Raw genomic sequence first — 18,542 nt, forward strand, 5'->3', positions numbered from 1 at the left:
TTTTCCAGCAGTGATAGAATTGTTCCAAATGTGTTCTTCTCCATGTGACTGGGATCTCCACTGCTTGGCAGTGAGAAGCAATGCAATGGTACTGTACTCATTTCTTTGTGGGTCAGGCTTGGGATTTTTTGATTGGCAAAGTGCATTTGTCAGACAGCAGGCACAAATATACTGTGAATGTGGTATTTAAGCAAGTATTTATAATGTTTTATTAAAGTAAGACATTAAGATTAAATAGAAAACTAAAATTCAGGTCAAAGACACCCTTCTGAATAAACACACAGAGCACAGAAGAATATCTTTTGAATCTTACAATGAAAGCTTGAAGCATTATAGCATTACATTAGTCTTTAAGAGTCCTCTGAGAAAAAAAAAACAAAATATGTTTTCTGCTGAATGGGGTTTTGTTTTGTTTTTTTTTTTTCCCCCCAAGTATTTATGCAGAACTTTCACTTGTGAAGCATCTCTCCTCCTGCAGGGTCTGGTGACGTGAGAACAGGAGCTCTAAGTCATGTACGAAAGCTGCCAAAATGTTCCCTTCTTAGCAAGGTCTCTTAGTCAGGATGAGCTGATCTGAGACAGTAAACCCCTCAAGTTCTGCCAAATATAGCAAGTACATCTGGCAGAACACACCTCATGTGGAGCCAAGCCTACACATACACTTTTGATCTTCCACCAAATCTAATGGAAAGTCAAGGGGAAACAAAGAGGCAACAGAGCTGCACATAAACAGTGATGCCTAAAAAGCCCACCACCAAACCATTATTCACAAGTTAATTGATAATTCTGTGTCATTAATTACATAATCACTGTTCATTAAAAAAGCAAGAAAAAGCATTTTCTCCAGTACTTTTCTATCTTCTGCTTACTTAGTGCTGGCTTTTCGAGTATTTGTTTTATTTCATTTCTAAGCTTCAGCTACTAACTTGAACCACTCCAAATAGCTGCTGAGAGGCACTTACTAACAGAATCTATGAAGGAAAGAAATAGCAATGATCAATTCTAAAACCTGGCAGAAGTTACAGACAGGTGGAGACCAAGAATCTATCTTTGAAATGGAAAGCAGGTGTTGAACCTACCTTAACTCCATCCGGCTTTTTCAGTAAACTCTTGGCTGCTGTAAAACGAGACAAATAATTTCAGTGTCAGATGTTTCTCCTGAGGTCACCCAGCTGTGCAGCAAACCCCCAGTGCCTCCCTGCTCCAGGTATGCCCTCAGCTTTTATTTCCTCCTTTTGTTCCTCTGAGCATGGGGAATTAAATCTTTAGGAACCCACCAGTCCTTAAGATTATCAAAGATCTCTTTTTCCATTGACTAAAGTTGTAGGTTGACTGTACTTCTACAAGGAGAGAGCTCCTTGGGTGGCAGAGAGGAAATGGAAGCAGGGTGAGTGTAAAAGCAGCAGCATTGGCTATAGCCATTTCCACAACTGCAATATATTCCTATTGGTTGATAGGGAGAGTTTGATAAGACTGTGAAAAGGTATTTTTCTGATGGCAGGGACTTGGACCAGGTGTCTGCAGAGCCCACTGGTATCTCAGTGATGGTACCAATATACACAATGCCTCTCTGTCATTCCCACCATGACAGCATCAGCCTCCATGCATGAAAGGGCAGCACAGTTGCAAGGAGGAAAGGAAGAATGATTTGCTAGGGAAAGGTTGTTTCGGAGGGTTGCTGCCTGTGAGGCAATAATAAGTTCTAGGCTTTGCTTCAGCTCCTAATGAAGAAAACATGCTATTTTCTGAATCGTGTTGTACACTGATCAAATTTCTTCAAAATTTCATTTGTCATAATGTTATTCACGTGCCAGACTTTAAATTCCACCACTTAAAACTGGCATCAAATAATTTGGATTTACTAAATTTGGAAGGCTAACGTGCAAACAAGCACAGCCCAGCTCTGAACCTGAAAACATTCACAGCAGAAATACATGCTGGCTGACCTACCAAATCCATATAAACTATTCACTAAAGCGTAAAGGCTTCGTGAATCACTGCCAAAGACTTGAAGAATAATAAATTACACAACAAGCCTGCTGTTATTGGGGTTTTATTATTGTTTATGACCCAATCTTCCCATCAGAAAGTGCTCCACAGCTCAGGTCAGAAGAAATTGCTGTTCTATATACAGGGGAGACAGTCCCAACATGGAGCACCCATCGTTACTGGCATTCTTATCTTAACAAAACCTCCAAAACTCCAAATCAATTGGACCTCACATGCCCAAAGCTGCTCAGGCTGGCTGAGGATATGGGAGTTACTGAGTATCTGGTTTACCTTCAAAGCTAATTCTTGTAATTGTGGCTTATTTTTGAGCTACATCTGCATTAAGTGCTCATTTTACAGCACAGAAAATGTAGAATCACCTCAGCAACTGTACAGAAATGTCTAATGTCCATTATTGCGTTGTTTACATGAAATAAACCCTGGAAAGTGAAGCCAGGTTGATGTTTCTAACTTCATTATATATCGGCCCTCCAAGTGCAATTTAATAACTATAGACATCAGCCAACACTACCATTAGACCACCCACAACGCCACATCTTACAGCTAACATGAACAAAAATAAATTGGCCTGTATTGTGCAGCAGTACCACTGCATGTTTTCATTGAAAGAAACATGAATGTAAATATTGAAACCAAATTGTTCTCCACATACTTTGGAGACTGGACACTCCCTGAGGCAATGTGTGCTTTCAGGACCTGAGGCAAGAGGGCCTTAGATTTTACATTACCACAAATATTGTGGGCACTCCATTACCTTCAGGAATTTATTTAGGGAAAGCAATGGAAGGAGATATTTCTGAAACCTAAGGACAAAAAAACCCAGAAGTTAATAGCTTTCAAAGCCTGTTTTACACTCTTAGCCCTTATAAAAATATGGGAAAACATAAATTAAATCTTACAGACTGCTGTAGGTCCTTTCACTAAATTTGTGCATGAAACTTCTGAGTTCTTTTGATGCTTGCCAAAGACTACATGTTCTATGTAAACAGGTAAATGAGAGGCAGTAAAATGGGGGCACCACAAGCAATAACACTGAGTATTTATTGTGTCCCTCGGAGTGTGCCCAGCATGGATTGCTACACATCCCACCACTCTGCTGGAGTTGGCTGCAATGGATTTTTAATACTATTTGGATTCATCTTTCTTTAATCACAGATACTGCACACAAATCAAATATTTCAAGAATTTGCAGGAGCATAGCAATCAGCATATTCTAAATTAAGCCCACAATGAGAGATTTCTTGCAACTACAAGCAAGAGCTAAAAATAAAACCTAAGGCAGTGCTACTAGGCCAGAAAGCAGACTGGAAACAAATGGTTTGTGACAGCATGGAGAAATTAAAGTGACTGAGGACAAACAGCAGCTTGGATTGAGAAGAGAAAAAAGATGTTCCTTTCACGTGCTGAGGGTCTTACCTCACAAGAAATACACATTCCACATAAAAGGAAGAAAAAAAAGGAAAGTAAAACACTTTTATAACCACATCATTATGGACAAATGACCTTCATAAGCATGTTTTGCAATGAAATACAATGAATAAAGAAACCGAAAAAGTAAAACGTCATCAAGAAAAAACACAGGTGGCTATGGTGTAAAACAAGAGATGTCAGGTGAAAAAACCAAAAAAAGCCAAAAGCCCTGTTTGCTTTTCATGCTGAAATACTGTTTAAAACTACTTCAGCTTTTTTGGTTCGTGGAAGTTGAATTTGATCCTTACATATATAGACAGTGACAGTTATGAAAAGGGACAAGGAATGATTTGTTTGTTTGATATTTAACAGTAATTCATTTTTACAAAAAGGACAGCCTACAGCCTTCCCACCTTTAAATTAATTGGCCGACACTGGAATTCATTAAGCACTAACTCAAGGTAATTTAGATGAATGTGGTCCTCTGTGTATAGGTGTGTACTAAAAAAGGGAACCTAACTAAGAAAGAAATTGTATTTCAAGTACTATGCAAATTGAACAAGTTGTTCTTGCATTTGTGATTATGTAATGTTTTTGGATGAGTCAGTGCTTATTATTATTCGAAACATGCCCAGAGCACTATCATGTTTTTGTCTGTACAGTAATTTATGTTACACTCCAATAGTTACATCACAGTGTAGGAGGATATGTAAAATTACTGATTTTTAAATCTGGTGTTCTATTTCACTATTCACTGGAAATCTCAAATGGCAAAATGAAAAATTCAACACAGCATCAATATTTTGGCAATTCTACTACTTTGGACAATTCTAACTCTGCTAAGAGCAATTTTAGCTTTTGCTATTAGAGCTTGTTTAGTGTAAGATCTACATCTCCAGAGCCATCAAGACAAAACTGTTTCATGAAGAGGAAAGAACTCTTCTTACATCAGCTAGGCACTGCTGGGCATTAGAAAGAAAATGGGGACTCATGTTACTAAATTTCTTACTCCTTAGCAAAGCAATGAAGAGATGAATGTGTACTGATGATATTTTTAATACAGGATGCAACAGAATCATGGAATGGCTTTTCACATATATAAAAATATGTAAGCTCTAAATGTTGTTTGGTGATACTTGTGCATGTGGAGCTATATGCACAACTTTCAATTTGCCTGCACAAAATAGGCACGAAAATGCTGCCTGTCTTTGACAGGTAACAATCAAAAAGCAGGGAAGGAGCTCAAATTCTACAGAAAATTCAGATTGTCTCCTGTAAGAGAATTTCTTTGGCCCAAAGAGATTAAATTCTTGTTTGCTTCATCACAGGAAATAACATGATATATATTACACTTAGACACTCCTGAATGAGTCCTAACTGGACCTCAGCCTTCACAGACATTAAAATATAAAGACTGCATCGATCTGGACCTCAATGAACATACCTGAGAAATTTCTGGTAGCCAGCATTGTTGTCAAAATGGCCCCCTGTGTACACACACATTTTCTCAAATTAGCATGACACATGTGTAAAACTCCTAATGCCAACACAACAAAAAGGAAAATACACGAGTAAATGGCACTAATTACTGAATTAACTCTGAGAGAATGGATTATCTGTGTGCTTCCTCTCATATGCCATGAGTGCATAAATCATAATTTAATCTTAATTACACACCTATCAGCAATCTTGATATCCAAATATTTACCAACTGCCAGTATGTAATGCACAAGCCAGGAGTATTCAGAGGCTCAGCAATTATTCAAAATACATAGATTAACATGAAAGAGACTTTACTATTGTTCTTAGATTTTTTTTTTTAGGGAGGAATAGGAGCTTATTTGTAATGTACACATTAGACAAGTTCACATCTGCAAAGTTATCATATCTGGCCAAGAAAAAACAAAGCATAGTTCAGAAGAATAACCTTAAGGATTTTCCTTCAAGAGCATACCTTTAGTTTATCTAAATACAGAGGATTATTATAGTTTTGAATTATAAAAGAAAAGCCAAATTCTATTCACTTTCATGGAAATTTTAAGATCTTCAAGTCAAAAGCTGATCTTCTATCAATAGGTCATTTAAGAATAATATCTAGAAAAACTCTGCACAGAGACCATTTGTTTTGCACAAGCGAAGTTTTCTTTCTTACCTTTAGTTTTCTTCTTGCATTGAATTTCTTCAAGCAATCTACAGTTTCTTGTCTGTGCATCATAGAGGCAACAGTAGAACGTTGCTGAGAGAAGAAGAAAATAATTATTTTAAGGCACCCAGCCAGCTGTTTATGGTTTGTTTACTCTACAACACACATATTACAACCCATGGTCCCCACCTTGGGCCTTTAATTTCTACCTTGTCTGACTAAGCCATTGTGTTCTTTTTACTCAGCCTTTTCCATGTGTAAAGTCCACTTGAGAAGTCTTGGTGTGGAATATACTGAGAACAGAGAAAAGTCCTGGATCCAGGAACAGCCAGGCAGCCTCTGCTACCTGCAAATTGACTTTTCACAAGTCCTTTAATTCCCTGCCTGCACATTTCATCTTTATCTGAATGATTTCAGGGAAATGAAGATGCAAAGCATTATCTAACTCAGTTACTTTCCTGCACTTTCTTCTCACTGAGAATTTAAAATAACTCTAATTTTCACAGGGAACGTTCTGCACAACACAGTCAAGGCAAAGGAGATAAATTTGCAAAAATCTTACCCCAAGCTGGGATCTCTATAAATACAGATCACTATTGATCATATCTGTGTAATTATAATTTAACAATTTATAGTTACACAGCTGCATGAACAAGAACAGAAGTTCTTCTCTAAACACACTCAGTACTTCATGCTGAAGCAAACCATAAACTGATTTGTCTGCCAAGTGATTGTGTTGAACCTGTGGAAATTACTTACACAGATCCATGGATGCTTTAGTGCTTCTGATGCTGTGATACGTTTTGCTGGATTGATGGTGAGCATTTTATTGATAAGGTCTTTTGCTTCAGGAGTCACTGTGTCCCATTCTGGTGAGGGGAACTTCAGAAAAAAATACATACATATGTATATTGTCTTGTAGAATCTTTACACAATTTCACCTAAGGGATCCACTGCTGGATTCAAGAGCTTAAAAATTATAAGGCTCTGCCTTTACCTCATCATCATTTATAAACAACCAACATCTTGTCTGTTTAACATAATATGATTAGATGATGTTGCAGAATTCATATGCCACCACCTCATCAGTTCTTAGCTTTTCCCTCTAGGAAACAATTACAAATAACTGAACAAATAGAGTATGGTACATACATCATAAGCACCAGCCTTGATCTGCTGGTAAAGCCTGTGCTGGTCTTCATCCCAGAAGGGAGGGTATCCCACCAGGAGGATGTACAGAATGACTCCTGCAGAAAATTCACACCAGTGTTAAGGAACAAACTGCAGAAATGAATTTTGCACCTAACAACCATAAAACAAAAGGCTCGTGAGCATCATCCCAGCCACTGGGATGGGAGAAATACTGCCCCTTCAGGCTGGGGAAAACAGTAGAAGTGGGGTTGACAAGGTAACCTCTTATGGAAAACACGGGCAATAATGTGCATTTGACAACATCAGATTAGGAACACTGGAAATGTTTATCTACCTGGAGAAATAACATTCCATGATTCTGGATGTTCTAGGAAAATGCATTCTTTACTTATGGCTTTATCATGGCTTATGTTGGTGTCTGAAAGATTCAGTTATAACTATTCTCATGCAAAGCAAATTCAGGAAACTGAAATTTGTCTGTATTTGGTCAATAGGAAATTGAAAAGACCACCTGCTAGTCTGACAGAGATGATGCGCTCTGACTGACTGAACAAAGTTTTCATAGATAAACTACACACTAAGTGTGGGTAGAAGTGAAATAAGGACACCAGCCCCTGTTCTCAGCTGGGGAGCTGCCACTTGCCAGTGCCTCAGAAGGCAGTTTTGAGAAGTGGATGCTCTGACCTCCAGTTCAGAAAACATTTAATTTTGTGGTTTATACCTGCAGATGGGGTATATTGGTCAGACCGAATTTTAGGCTCCTTGTGAACCAAAACTAAATGTCCAGCTCACAGTATGAACTGGTGTGTTTACTAACTAATGAGGCACCATACACCTAGAGTTATTCTTTGAATACTCTTTCAAAGTGTGTTGTGTAGACATGGCCAAGAATGCCATGATAAAAGAACTTAGTAAATAATTTTTTTAAAAAGAAGCTTGTAGGGTAACAAAAATTCCAATCACCTCTGCTAGAAATTAATACTGAATTTTATTAAAAACCTATTTTCTGATGCACAATATCATGTATCCTGGATATAATTTCTGACCCTTAAGACACTTTACAGTGGACTGAATATGACTCTCAGAACAACTTCTTACCACATGCCCACATATCCACAGGTTTTCCATAAGGATCTTTTCGTAACACTTCTGGAGAAAGGTATCCTGGAGTACCAGCAAAGCCTGTCAAAAGGCAAGGCAACTCTGGTCAAAACCTGTATGTGCTCTGCAGAAAGTAAGCAGAGGGGCAGCTACTACACCCTATATGTAAGCAGATATATGTATGCATGTAGCCACTGTACCCTATTTCTAAGTAGATATAGGTTGCACAAAATTAGAGCTACATCTAATCTGATCTTTCCACTGCAGAACTCATTTCTGCCAAGTCATTCCACTTCTGGAAACCTCTTAAGAAAAGTTTACAGGAAGCATCTCTGAAGCAATCTGGCCTTTAAAATTTATATGTTCTTCATCCTTTATTCATTACCAGCAGTGCTACCTCTCTGAGCAGAACTGCAAAAAGTAGGTATAAACATTACTTTTCTTAGGACACTGTAACAGATAAAAACTTAATGACCATTAACAGTCTGCACCATTTCAGTGAGTACTCTGCTCTTTCAGGCATCTTGGCCTAAAATAAATGCTTGGGAATTCCTGAGAGGTGAGAATTTGGTGGCTTTCATGAAGGACCACATGCCATTTGTGCACTATCACCCTGGATTCCACAAAACTCATGAGAGACAGTGATAACATATAAAGTGTACAGCTACAGAAAAAAAGAAGCCTTTGCCCTGCAGTCACCAATTACTTGGGAGTGGGAGGAGGAAATGAAGGAACACATTTTGTAAATTCTACTGAGAAAAGAGCTAAAATATGGTCATGAAAAATAAGCTTGTTTTTTGCAGGCTCCAGATATGGAAGCTATGAATTGTTAAGGAGTACTATCACACAGGAAACATATCTTAAGCTCCTCAGAGAAGCTGAAAAATAGATGTTCTAAGTAGCTTTAAATAGAGTGCTGTTTCATATCTCTTCTTGGGTGCAGTGCTCATTTGAAAGGGGAAGCAAAGTCATCTTGAGTTTAAAACTTACCACAGCTCAATGAACATTACTAGGCAAGATTTGAAAATAAACTCTAGAGCAAAAATAAGTATAGTACTTAGCTAACCTTATCTCTCAATGAAGAAACCAAACAGATCTAAACTGAAATAATTGGTATAGTTTTAGTACACAGAACCACAGAACGGTTTGGATTGAAAGGACCTTAAAAATCATCTTGTTCCAACCCCCTGCCATGGGCAGGGACACCTCCCACTAGACCAGGTTGCTCCAAACCTTGTCCCTGGCCTTGGACACTTCCAGGGATGGGGCAGCAACAGCTTCTCTGGGCAACCTGTGCCAGGGCCTCACCAGCCTCACAGGGAACAATTTGCTCCTATTATCTGATCTAAACCTACTCTCTTTCAGTTTCAAGTGATTCCTACTTGTCCTGTCACTACATCCTCTAGTAAAATAATCTCTCCTCAATATTCTGAGTGGTTTAGAGCAGCACACACAGAAGGGTACACAGCCCTAATTTCAGTTTAAAAAAAACCAACAAAAACACAAGGAAGTAGGTAACTGTCATATATCAAGTTATTTTGTAACTGCTCAGAGGGACCCCCAAACAAGTGTGTACTTTTCAGAAAAGTTTTGCTGCTTGTAGTAACTCCATTAGCTAAAGCAATTTGCAAAGCTGGAAACTGTGACTGTGCAGTGCCTAGAAGAGATTGCAACACCTTGTACTCCTAAACTCATATGATTTCTCCAAGCGTCCAGAGAACCAAGAGAAAATCCAAGACAAAATCCGTGCTTTGTTGAGCTCAACCTGCCCAACATGTCCCCAGTACATTAAGCACCTGCTAAAGAGGGTGGCAGGTTTCAACTAAACCCTGTCAGGCTTTCTACAAATAGGCAAGGAACAAGTTTGTTTTGCAAACGCGCAAACCAAGAAAGTATTCCCTGTATTCAAACACAGTTTGAAAGTATTCCCTGCATTCAAACACAGAGTTCAAGCCAGTTTCCTGCTGAGGCACAGCCATGGTTCAAGCAGAAAAGAGACCATCACACCAGAGGACTACACCAGAATAAAGAGAAAAAAAAAAGAAAAAATAAAGAAGAGCATACTGATGCAGAGCTATAATTAGAATCAGAGCAAACCATGAGTCACTAAGTGCTGCAGAATCCAGTAGAAAGCAGAAAAATCTTATGAAAGAAAGTGAGAAAAAGTTCCAAATGCCCAGTCCACTGGAGTTCATGTTCTGCCCTGCTAATGAACTCCTAAAGCTGAAGCCAGGAACTCAGACCACTCTTCTGGACACATTCTGCAGAGCAAGTTCCAAAAATGTACAGAACCCACTTACCCTATTGACTGACACAGTTTTTAAAAGAAAGACCCCCTTCAGGCTACTTGCTTTTCATTACCTTGTTAACTTCTCCTTACATGTATATTTTAAAGACATTCTGTTCCCTTCTCCCAAGTCCTCATGATGCTATGAGTCTAAACCAAGCATTTCACAAGAACCAAATGACAGAAAAAAAACCCAAGTGCAAGATTTTCCAGGGCATTGCAACCTCCTCTGCATCACCTGCAGGTACACTATGTACAGAAAATAGTCCTGAAGTCAACTTCAATCTGCTGATTTTTTCTTGAGATGCTTCCTGTTTACCTGATGCTTTTGCTATTGTAACAAACCACTTGTGTTTTGCCTTGTTTCTATTCCACTCCTTTTGTACTAGTCTGTTTGTTGATGTGCAAGAGCAATCTCCTCTGTCTTTTGTGGATTACTGAAATCCATTTATAAAAAGGCTGGATTTAAAACAACAGGCTGGCTTATAAAGCTGCCAACATATGTCCAATGGCACTGCCTGTGCATCTACATGTACTTATAGCTGTGAACACTCAACCTCCCAACTCACTGTCCAGGAAAACTTTTCTGCCTCTGTTCCAAGCCTCCAACTACTTTGTTCCATTGCAAACTGCACTTTCTAGCTCCTCTAAGGGAGAATAGGCAGCTGCTATAAATATTTTATTCTGTATGTTTTTCCACCTGGGATTTATAATAAATTTTTCCCCATGCTTCACATCTGTTCAAAGAGGGTGGTACGTGAGACACGTGTATCACAACTGTACATGCACTACTGTTTAAAATTACCAGTACTAAACATTTTCCACCATTCTCCTTGAGGCATCTATTAACTGTAACAAGTAATCTGTAATTAGTGTCTGGCTACAGCCTCAGGTGCTCAATCCCTCCTATTTTCCCTTTCATTGAAGTCACATCCCAAAGTGCTTCAGAATCAATTTTTCAGGTGTTTCCAGCTGACAGAGACCTGTTCAGACAAAATGTTCTGATGCCTGGGCAGGTACATTCAGCAGTATTACCCTACTGCCTTATTCCTCAGTCATCTGAGGGGGAAACCACCAGTCTCCCTCCCAGGTTCTACACCCCTGTTTTCTGCCTCCAGTTACTCAGGAGAAAGTGGGAAAAAAGAGGTTGTGTGCACCTCAGTCAGATTTACAGGCTGATGGAAGGCAGCACAAGCTAGGAATCAGGAAATCCACGTTTTCCAGGGTCAAAGAGTCACACAGCTACATGTTCCACTCTGGGGTGAGAGTGGGGCAGTTGGGGAGGCTTAACTGCTATGCTGAATAAATGGTGAGGGAAAAATGGTATTTACTTACCAAACCAAGCCTGTTGTTCTCCCTGGACTTCTATAGCCAATCCAAAGTCTGCCAGTTTGACTGCCGCTCCCTTGGATTTGCTAGCTAGAAGTAAGTTCTCAGGCTTTATTCAGAGAGAGAAAACAATTGAAACAAAAAGATAAGTAAATATATTTTAGACAGTACTCTGGAAAAGAACAAATACTTCGAGGAGTGAAAAAGAGAAGAAACCCATGAGTTTTTTCCATCAAATTGCAAAATTTGCACTTCACATTCCTATCTGGAAAGAATCACCAGGCCTGTAATCAGCCTTCATGAGCTTTTAGCAAGACTAAGGACAGGGTGAAGAAGAGAGTCAGAAGGGGCATAGGGAGATGTGACACCTGCTGTGTGACAAGGCAGCTCAGAGATTCCCAAGAGCTTGTTACTGGAAAAATGGGCCAGCAGACTCCCAAAGGACAGGGACTCACTGATGACTAGTCTAGCCCATGGAGTTTGCAGGATCAGGCGTCTACAGCTGTCAAACTGAAATGTTTTGCATGACATCCCAACAATAACAGCCCTGTGATTGTATTCAGAGGGCAGGTGTATTTACATTGCAAATCTTTCAGCAAAACCAGCACACCCACGTTTGTGCCTGCAGAGAACCTTTAGAAATAACCATGTTAGTTAGTGAAAGTTCCCACCTTGCTTTTGTTCTGTAGGGTATATGTTGGTCACATTTGAAATGAAATGCTATGGTACACTCACACAATTAAAGGTAAAGGATTTGAACATAACAATTGTGTTCATTCTACTGCTCATAATGAATCCTTTTAACTCCAGCTAGCAAATACATCAAATGTAAATTGCCCAAAGACAACTTTATTGTATGAATGTTTGCTTTAAAAATACAACTAAAAAAGTACTGTAGAAATCAACAGATTATTTCAGAGAACTGTGACCCTCAAAGCATTTTCTTGACACGTGTCTTTCCAATGCCCATGGTTTTTAACAAAGGTTTTGTTCTACATTTAGAGAATAACAAAACCTCACTTTCACAGGTATTGCTGTGACTCCTCAGAAGGAATTTCTGCAGTGGTCTGTGACAAGGGACTTCACTATGGCCAGGCTGGTGCTGGGGCCCCAATCCTGCAAACTCTTTGATGTGTATTCCAGGTTGATCCCAGGAGCAATCATATCACTTCCAAGGGACTATTTATGTGATGGCAGTTAATCTCACACATGTACTGAGGCTGGAAACAATTAAGATCATAAGCCTCTTTCAGCAAAGCCTATCTTTAATACATGTCAGGTATCCAGCAAAATATGCTTGAGCCTAAGTAAGACTTCAGCCACAGTGATACTTCTATTAATTAACACTACAAGGGGCCCTGACAAACTCTTTAGTCTAAAGGTGGCTTTTTCCCCTCTCACCAAAGGAACATCTTTTCAACAATTACCAACACTGTCCTCTCACTCATCTCTTTGTCGCTGTGTCATAGACTAGACAATATTAGAAAACTTTCATCAATAGTTACTTGATGAATCTTCTATTTTCACAGTTTTAAAAATTGAGATGAAGAGCCCTCAGAACAAAACACAATCTCTATATTCACTTAAATTATCAGTAACCACCCCAACTACATTACATGAAACAGTGAGTGCATAACTGAGGACTCTTCTCTAGTTTAATCAATGCAATGTCACACCCCTTGCCATTTAACAACACTAATTTCAACACACAGTCACATAGTTCTGCAAGGTTTCCTCTCATTCAGAGTAATTGATTCCTGGAATGCTGTTCTTGCATAAACCTCTTAAAGCAGCGGATGATCCTATTTGGTTGTGACCTTCAGGCAAGCCAAAAGCAGCGAAAAGCCTCATCCTTTTGGATGAAATACAAGCACTACCCCACTGAGCACATACCACTTTCCCAAAAAGTGATTTTGTTCAAAACACTGGTTTTGTGTTTTCTGATGCTGGCTTGGTTTTTAGTTGGCTTTTTTGGTTTATGTTTTCCTCTTGGGATTGTTTTTTTATTCCATTGCATGTCTCTTCTCTGCAGAAGTACCACTTTAACAGACGAGCATGTTCCAATAGAATTCCTGACTTACTCCCATGCCAAAGACAACAGCCTTTTGGGCCATGCCAAGTGGGACTGTGTGCTTAACCAACATGCAGCAGCCGTTTGAGGCTGGCCAGAGGCACGTGGGTGATTACCATGCATTAACTGGGAATGAGTGCAATTACTTGGGAAACATTAACAGCACCGTGCAGGACTCGCTCCTGGATTCATGGTGTCACCTTGTGCTCCCTGGCGATGGGCGGCAGCCAAGCATGCACAATGGCACTGGTAACTGCTAAAATTACTTACAAATAAATTAACATGATTTATGCCATGCTTTTCCAGAGGTCTTTAATCCTTAAGATACCAAGTATTTAAGGCTCTGTATATTTTTCCTTGAATATACCTAAAGCAGCCACTCTTTGGTGGAAGGTAAGAGGGTCGTAACCACAAAATCACAGAAGTTTCACAAAAGCAGGAAGGCTATGGCCTGACAAGAACTGGAATTCCTACCTGGAAGTGCACTTTTGCTAGCTGGTAAAGCTAAGTTAACTTTTTTCGGGGTCTACGATCCACCACCATTCTGACTTACACCAGTGATTACAAAGAGAGCTGCAACAAGAACTTCTGCAGGTCATAAGAGGCTGCAAAAGCTCCTCTCTGTTTGCTACTGAATCAGCCTAGAAAGAAAGTTAAATAAAACGAGATCATCCAAAATCTCCCCACCCCCAAGCATGCCATCATGTTGTGGACTGAGTTATTGGAAAAAAATTCATGAAGTTTTGCAATTTAAGGATCCATGCCAGCCCATAAGCACCTTCCACATCTTGCTGTTCTGCTCCTGGCATCTTCTTTTCAGCACATGACGTTCTGCTCGGATTTCACCACAGTCTTTCATTTAATTCTTTGGGTTTTTTGGCTTTTGCCACAAAGCTGTAAATGAAGAAGGATGGTTTTCTGCTTCCTCAAGTTTTCACTTTCCCAAATGAAACTGGGCACTACAGCTTGGCAGAAACACTTTTTCTCACACTGTTTTTTCAATTCATCCTGGATTTGCCAGAATAAGAAATCCACACATGGTCTGGAGCAAGCAACAGCTGGATTTAATGCGTTCCCAAAGAAAAAGTTGTTTTGTGTGAATGTATGAAAAGTAATAGAAAGCATCCCTTATTCCATCAGCTTGCATAGCTACAATCCTGGCTTTTAAAATTCCTTTTGATGCTAGAAGCACAGGACTGCATGTACTGTGTGGACAAGAACCACTGGAGCAGCTGGACAAATTTGACATCGTTCCCTTTAAACTCATTCCACGTTACCCAGCTGTCATGCAAGATCTACAAATTGGACAGAGATTTGTCAGTCTCCTGTTGTACAAATGTGACAAAGGAAAATCCAGAAGTGCATAATGAGTAAAAAATTTGGGGTCTGCATCTTCAAAACTCACCCTGCTCTCTGAGTTTTTGGGGCAAACCCCTTTGTGTTCCCTTATGACAATGACATGGACCTCATAAAGTCAGACAAGAACAGTCTGTTTGGGAGTAAAAGTTGCCAAGAAAGGCGACAGCATTCTGATTCCAACATTGTTATTCATTATAAGCACTAGAAATTCTTATCCTAGGAGGAAATTTCTGCTCCTCAGAATTCATTCAGGAAAAAACTGAAGCCCAAGAATCCGTGCCACAAGGGATTAGCATGTTTTGCTGCCTTAGCATACACACCATTTTTTCTCTGCCTCATGAAGGATCGATAGCACAGACTTCCATTTGATTTCAAAATAAACCATCTTCTTTTCCTTGAGGATCATGAAGCTGAAGTGCCCAAAAGGCAAACTTACTATGAGTTCTGGGACAGCCTTCTCTCTTGGAGCCTCACAATAAAAGAAAATTATCTAGACTATCTTCTTTCCTTGCCAACATATTTTAAAGACAGAGAGCATTCCTCCAGTAGATGCCTCTAGCCATTTTGATATGTACACAGCCAAAAAAGAAGGAATGCTCTCTCAGCACAGAGTTTTCTTCAGGAAGGTTTCTATCCCAATGTTAAAGCTCATCTAGAAGGAACTGGACTCCTCAGGTGAGTGTGGTGAGAACACTGTAGAAATTCCTGTTTTTTAAAGATGTTTTGTTGCCCAGTCATCATTTGCAGGAGAGAGAGGTCCCTGTACCAGCGATCCCAGAGCAGCTGGCCTTCTGTCACTATAAAGTGCACAGCATGCAAAGGCTACTGTGCTTCCCAAAAGCACTACAGATTCTGCTGAGGAGACATGGGAAGTTGCCCTCATGCCCTGTCCCAAAAGCTCTGGATGACAGAGGAAGACCATGTATTCAACAAATACACGTAGTATTGTTCTCCCTGTACTGCCGGGTGCTGGACAGCCAGGTACCGGCCAGCCTCGAGCAGATTCCCTCTGGTGAGCACGAGCTTGTTCTTGCATGTAGGTGAAGCCAAGTTAAAAACAAACGAACCGAGGGGAAAAGCAAAAAGAGGGAAGCATTTACATTTCGGCTGCTGGCGGCCCTGCGGGGCAGGGATGCTGCTCCGGGAGGGCGGCGGGACAGCAGCACTCACCTTGAGGTCGCGATGGACCACGCCCATCTGATGGCAGTGCAGCACGGCCTCCAGGATCTGCTGAATGCAATAACTGCATGCAAACACCATGGGCGCCCGTTAGTTCCAGCAGCAGGCGGCGGGGCGGCGGCCTTGGCTTCCCTTGGAAATTAACACCAATGCCTTTTTTAACGGTAATTTTTAAAAGGAACAAATTTTGCCACTAATTCAAGGTCGTATTAAATATTTGGCATCCTCTGTGCTTTTTCCTCGTGGCTCACTCAGAGCCTTCACAGAGGCACTGAAGAATTGTAGAAGTTTCCACAACATTAGGTTAGAAATGGCAGCGAGCATGGAGGTAGTCCCCAAGCCCCTCCAAGCCAGGTACTCCAGGTCAATAATTAGCTCCTAGCCGCTTAATTGAGCCGGCAATCAGCGGCACTTGCCTGAGGGCTCGTCACAGCGGCCGCTCCTTGTGGCACTGCCCGCCGGGCCCCAGCGCAGCCGTGGCGGTCACATCTGCAAGCGGCCATAGATCACAGCCAGGGGTCACCTCCCGGCCCGCACAGCCACACACGGACAGCCCCGGCACCGGGCACAGCGGGGCCAAACCCAGCGCTGGGCAAGAGACACTTTTTAGGCAGCCGTCCCCCCTTTGCCATGATGTATTTTAGGCCTGTAGACTTGCACACACACTGAAAGAGGCATCATGCATTATTGTTGTTCAGAGGGTGAATAGGATAGGCACGGGAACATCGCACACATCCCACCCTCTGCCCCTACCCAGCCGAAAGAAAACCCCAAAATTCTTATATCCAATTGATGGGCACCAGATACTGACCTTCAGGTCTCTGTGAACTATGCCATTTAGATGACAATGATTAACACTTTCTAGAATCTGCTGTATACAATGACTGCAAAGATACAAGGGCAGAATGGAAGGGAGAACATTTTAAAGGCACATAATCACATTAAATACAAAATAAAAATAAAACTTAAAAGAAAAAGTTAAAGAACAAAAACAATTTTACACCTCTTGACAAGTCTTGATTGCTGTTTGAACTGGAACAACAACATTGCTGAGATATTTCCAGCTCCAACACATCCAAAAAACGAAAAACCAAAACCAAACCAAAAAAGACATTTAACATGGAACATATGACATCTATGAGACAGACTCATCAGACTGTATTTTCATTCAGCAGTATGGAAGCTTTTTCCCGTTTCCAAAAACTGCCACAGAAAAATAAAGTGAAGGCAGTAAAACAATTAGTGGGATGTTTTGGTTTTCTTAATTTTTGGTGGTGAAGTTAACATTACAACAAGGGCTGAAACAAGAAAATGGTCAGAAATGAGATGATATACAGAAAACAAATGAAACAACAGAAGTCAAAAGCTAAGGAAAAGCAAAACATTCTTCATTTTGAATTGAATGGTTTCTTTAAAACTATTAGTAGAACAAAGCCAAGTCATTCAAAAAGGTGGCATGCATTTTCATTTAAAATAGTGTCCAGCTCTAGTTTAGTTAGGAGTCACTTGGGGAGTGAAAATCCACATTAAAAATTAAGACAAATATTTTAATCTGGTGCTTTCAGTAACTGAACTAGCACCTATTTTCCCATACCCAGGTGTGCAAGTTTTGGCCAATCCATGATGCCAAAAAGCACAACTAAAATATTAATATTTTAGAGCACTGGAACTTTTTCAGACTTTTTTTGGCACCACAAGAGCTTAGCATTTTTTTTTAAAGGCATTGTTGTGGCACGAGTAGAGTGATGATAAGTAATACACAGTAGTCAAGATGCTGCTCATCCAAAACCTTTTGACCATGGAATTCAGAAGGAATGGTCATAATCAGTAACTGGAGCCCAAGCCTGAAAACCCTTTCTTAGGCAAGTAGTTCACAACTCACTGCTCGGTTTGTCTGAGTACAGACTACTGGCGTGAGCAAGGGCTTGCAGGAGCAGACCAGTGTGACAGTCCTGGGAGAGGCATCCACAGAGAACAGCAACTACTGCTAGAGGGATACACACATACACACACTAGATATATCTATATAGATAGATAGATATATAATACACAAAATACAGAGATGCATCATAACTAGATATTGCACTTATTTGGTCAAATTTGTACTGGAAAAATAAAATGTATATATATATTCTATATATATATACACATATATATGCACAGCCCCTTCCAAAATATCATAATTCTAGAACAGAAGGAATCAGCATTGCAATTTTTCCTTTTAATTCCCAACTACCTTAAAAACACACAAGGACAACATATACTGGCCTTTGGCATCAATACTGGAAATTTGCTTCAATCACAGTGGGGAAAAATGATTTGAAAAATTTTTCAACATAGCTCCTCTTCTCCCACCCCACCTAAACCCTGCTGCTGTTTTCTTTTTTACAGAGTGTTTTGCTGCGTGTTGTTCTTTATTTCAATGCCTAAAGTATTAATCGTTCTACCATTCCTACAGAGGCAGTAAGATCTGGAAATGGAAGCTTCCTAATATTCAGAAT

General features: G+C 40.1%; 1 protein-coding gene across 9 annotated transcripts in view; it reads right to left on the bottom strand.

Moving 5' to 3' along the window:
• CAMK2D (calcium/calmodulin dependent protein kinase II delta) overlaps window positions 1–18,542 on the bottom strand; it is a 119,706-nt gene that overhangs the window by 27,230 nt on the left and 73,934 nt on the right. For 3 of the 9 annotated variants that reach the window (XM_031064095.1, XM_031064092.1, XM_031064091.1), the window contains exons 5-12: window positions 16,853–16,925; window positions 11,439–11,541; window positions 7,814–7,897; window positions 6,716–6,810; window positions 6,323–6,445; window positions 5,573–5,656; window positions 4,865–4,907; window positions 1,080–1,117 (exon numbers count right to left, since the gene is read on the bottom strand). In XM_031064095.1, coding sequence (XP_030919955.1) covers window positions 1,080–1,117; window positions 4,865–4,907; window positions 5,573–5,656; window positions 6,323–6,445; window positions 6,716–6,810; window positions 7,814–7,897; window positions 11,439–11,541; window positions 16,853–16,925 — 643 coding nt within the window. Of the gene's footprint in view, window positions 1–1,079; window positions 1,118–3,403; window positions 3,422–4,864; window positions 4,908–5,572; window positions 5,657–6,322; window positions 6,446–6,715; window positions 6,811–7,813; window positions 7,898–11,438; window positions 11,542–16,032; window positions 16,076–16,852; window positions 16,926–18,542 lie in introns of those variants that run through there. The other 6 variants (XM_031064093.1, XM_031064090.1, XM_031064098.1 and 3 more) reach the window with 4 other exon arrangements.

This window comes from Geospiza fortis, unplaced genomic scaffold (genome assembly GCF_000277835.1).
Source record: "Geospiza fortis unplaced genomic scaffold, GeoFor_1.0 scaffold896, whole genome shotgun sequence".
Lineage (NCBI taxonomy): Eukaryota > Metazoa > Chordata > Aves > Passeriformes > Thraupidae > Geospiza > Geospiza fortis.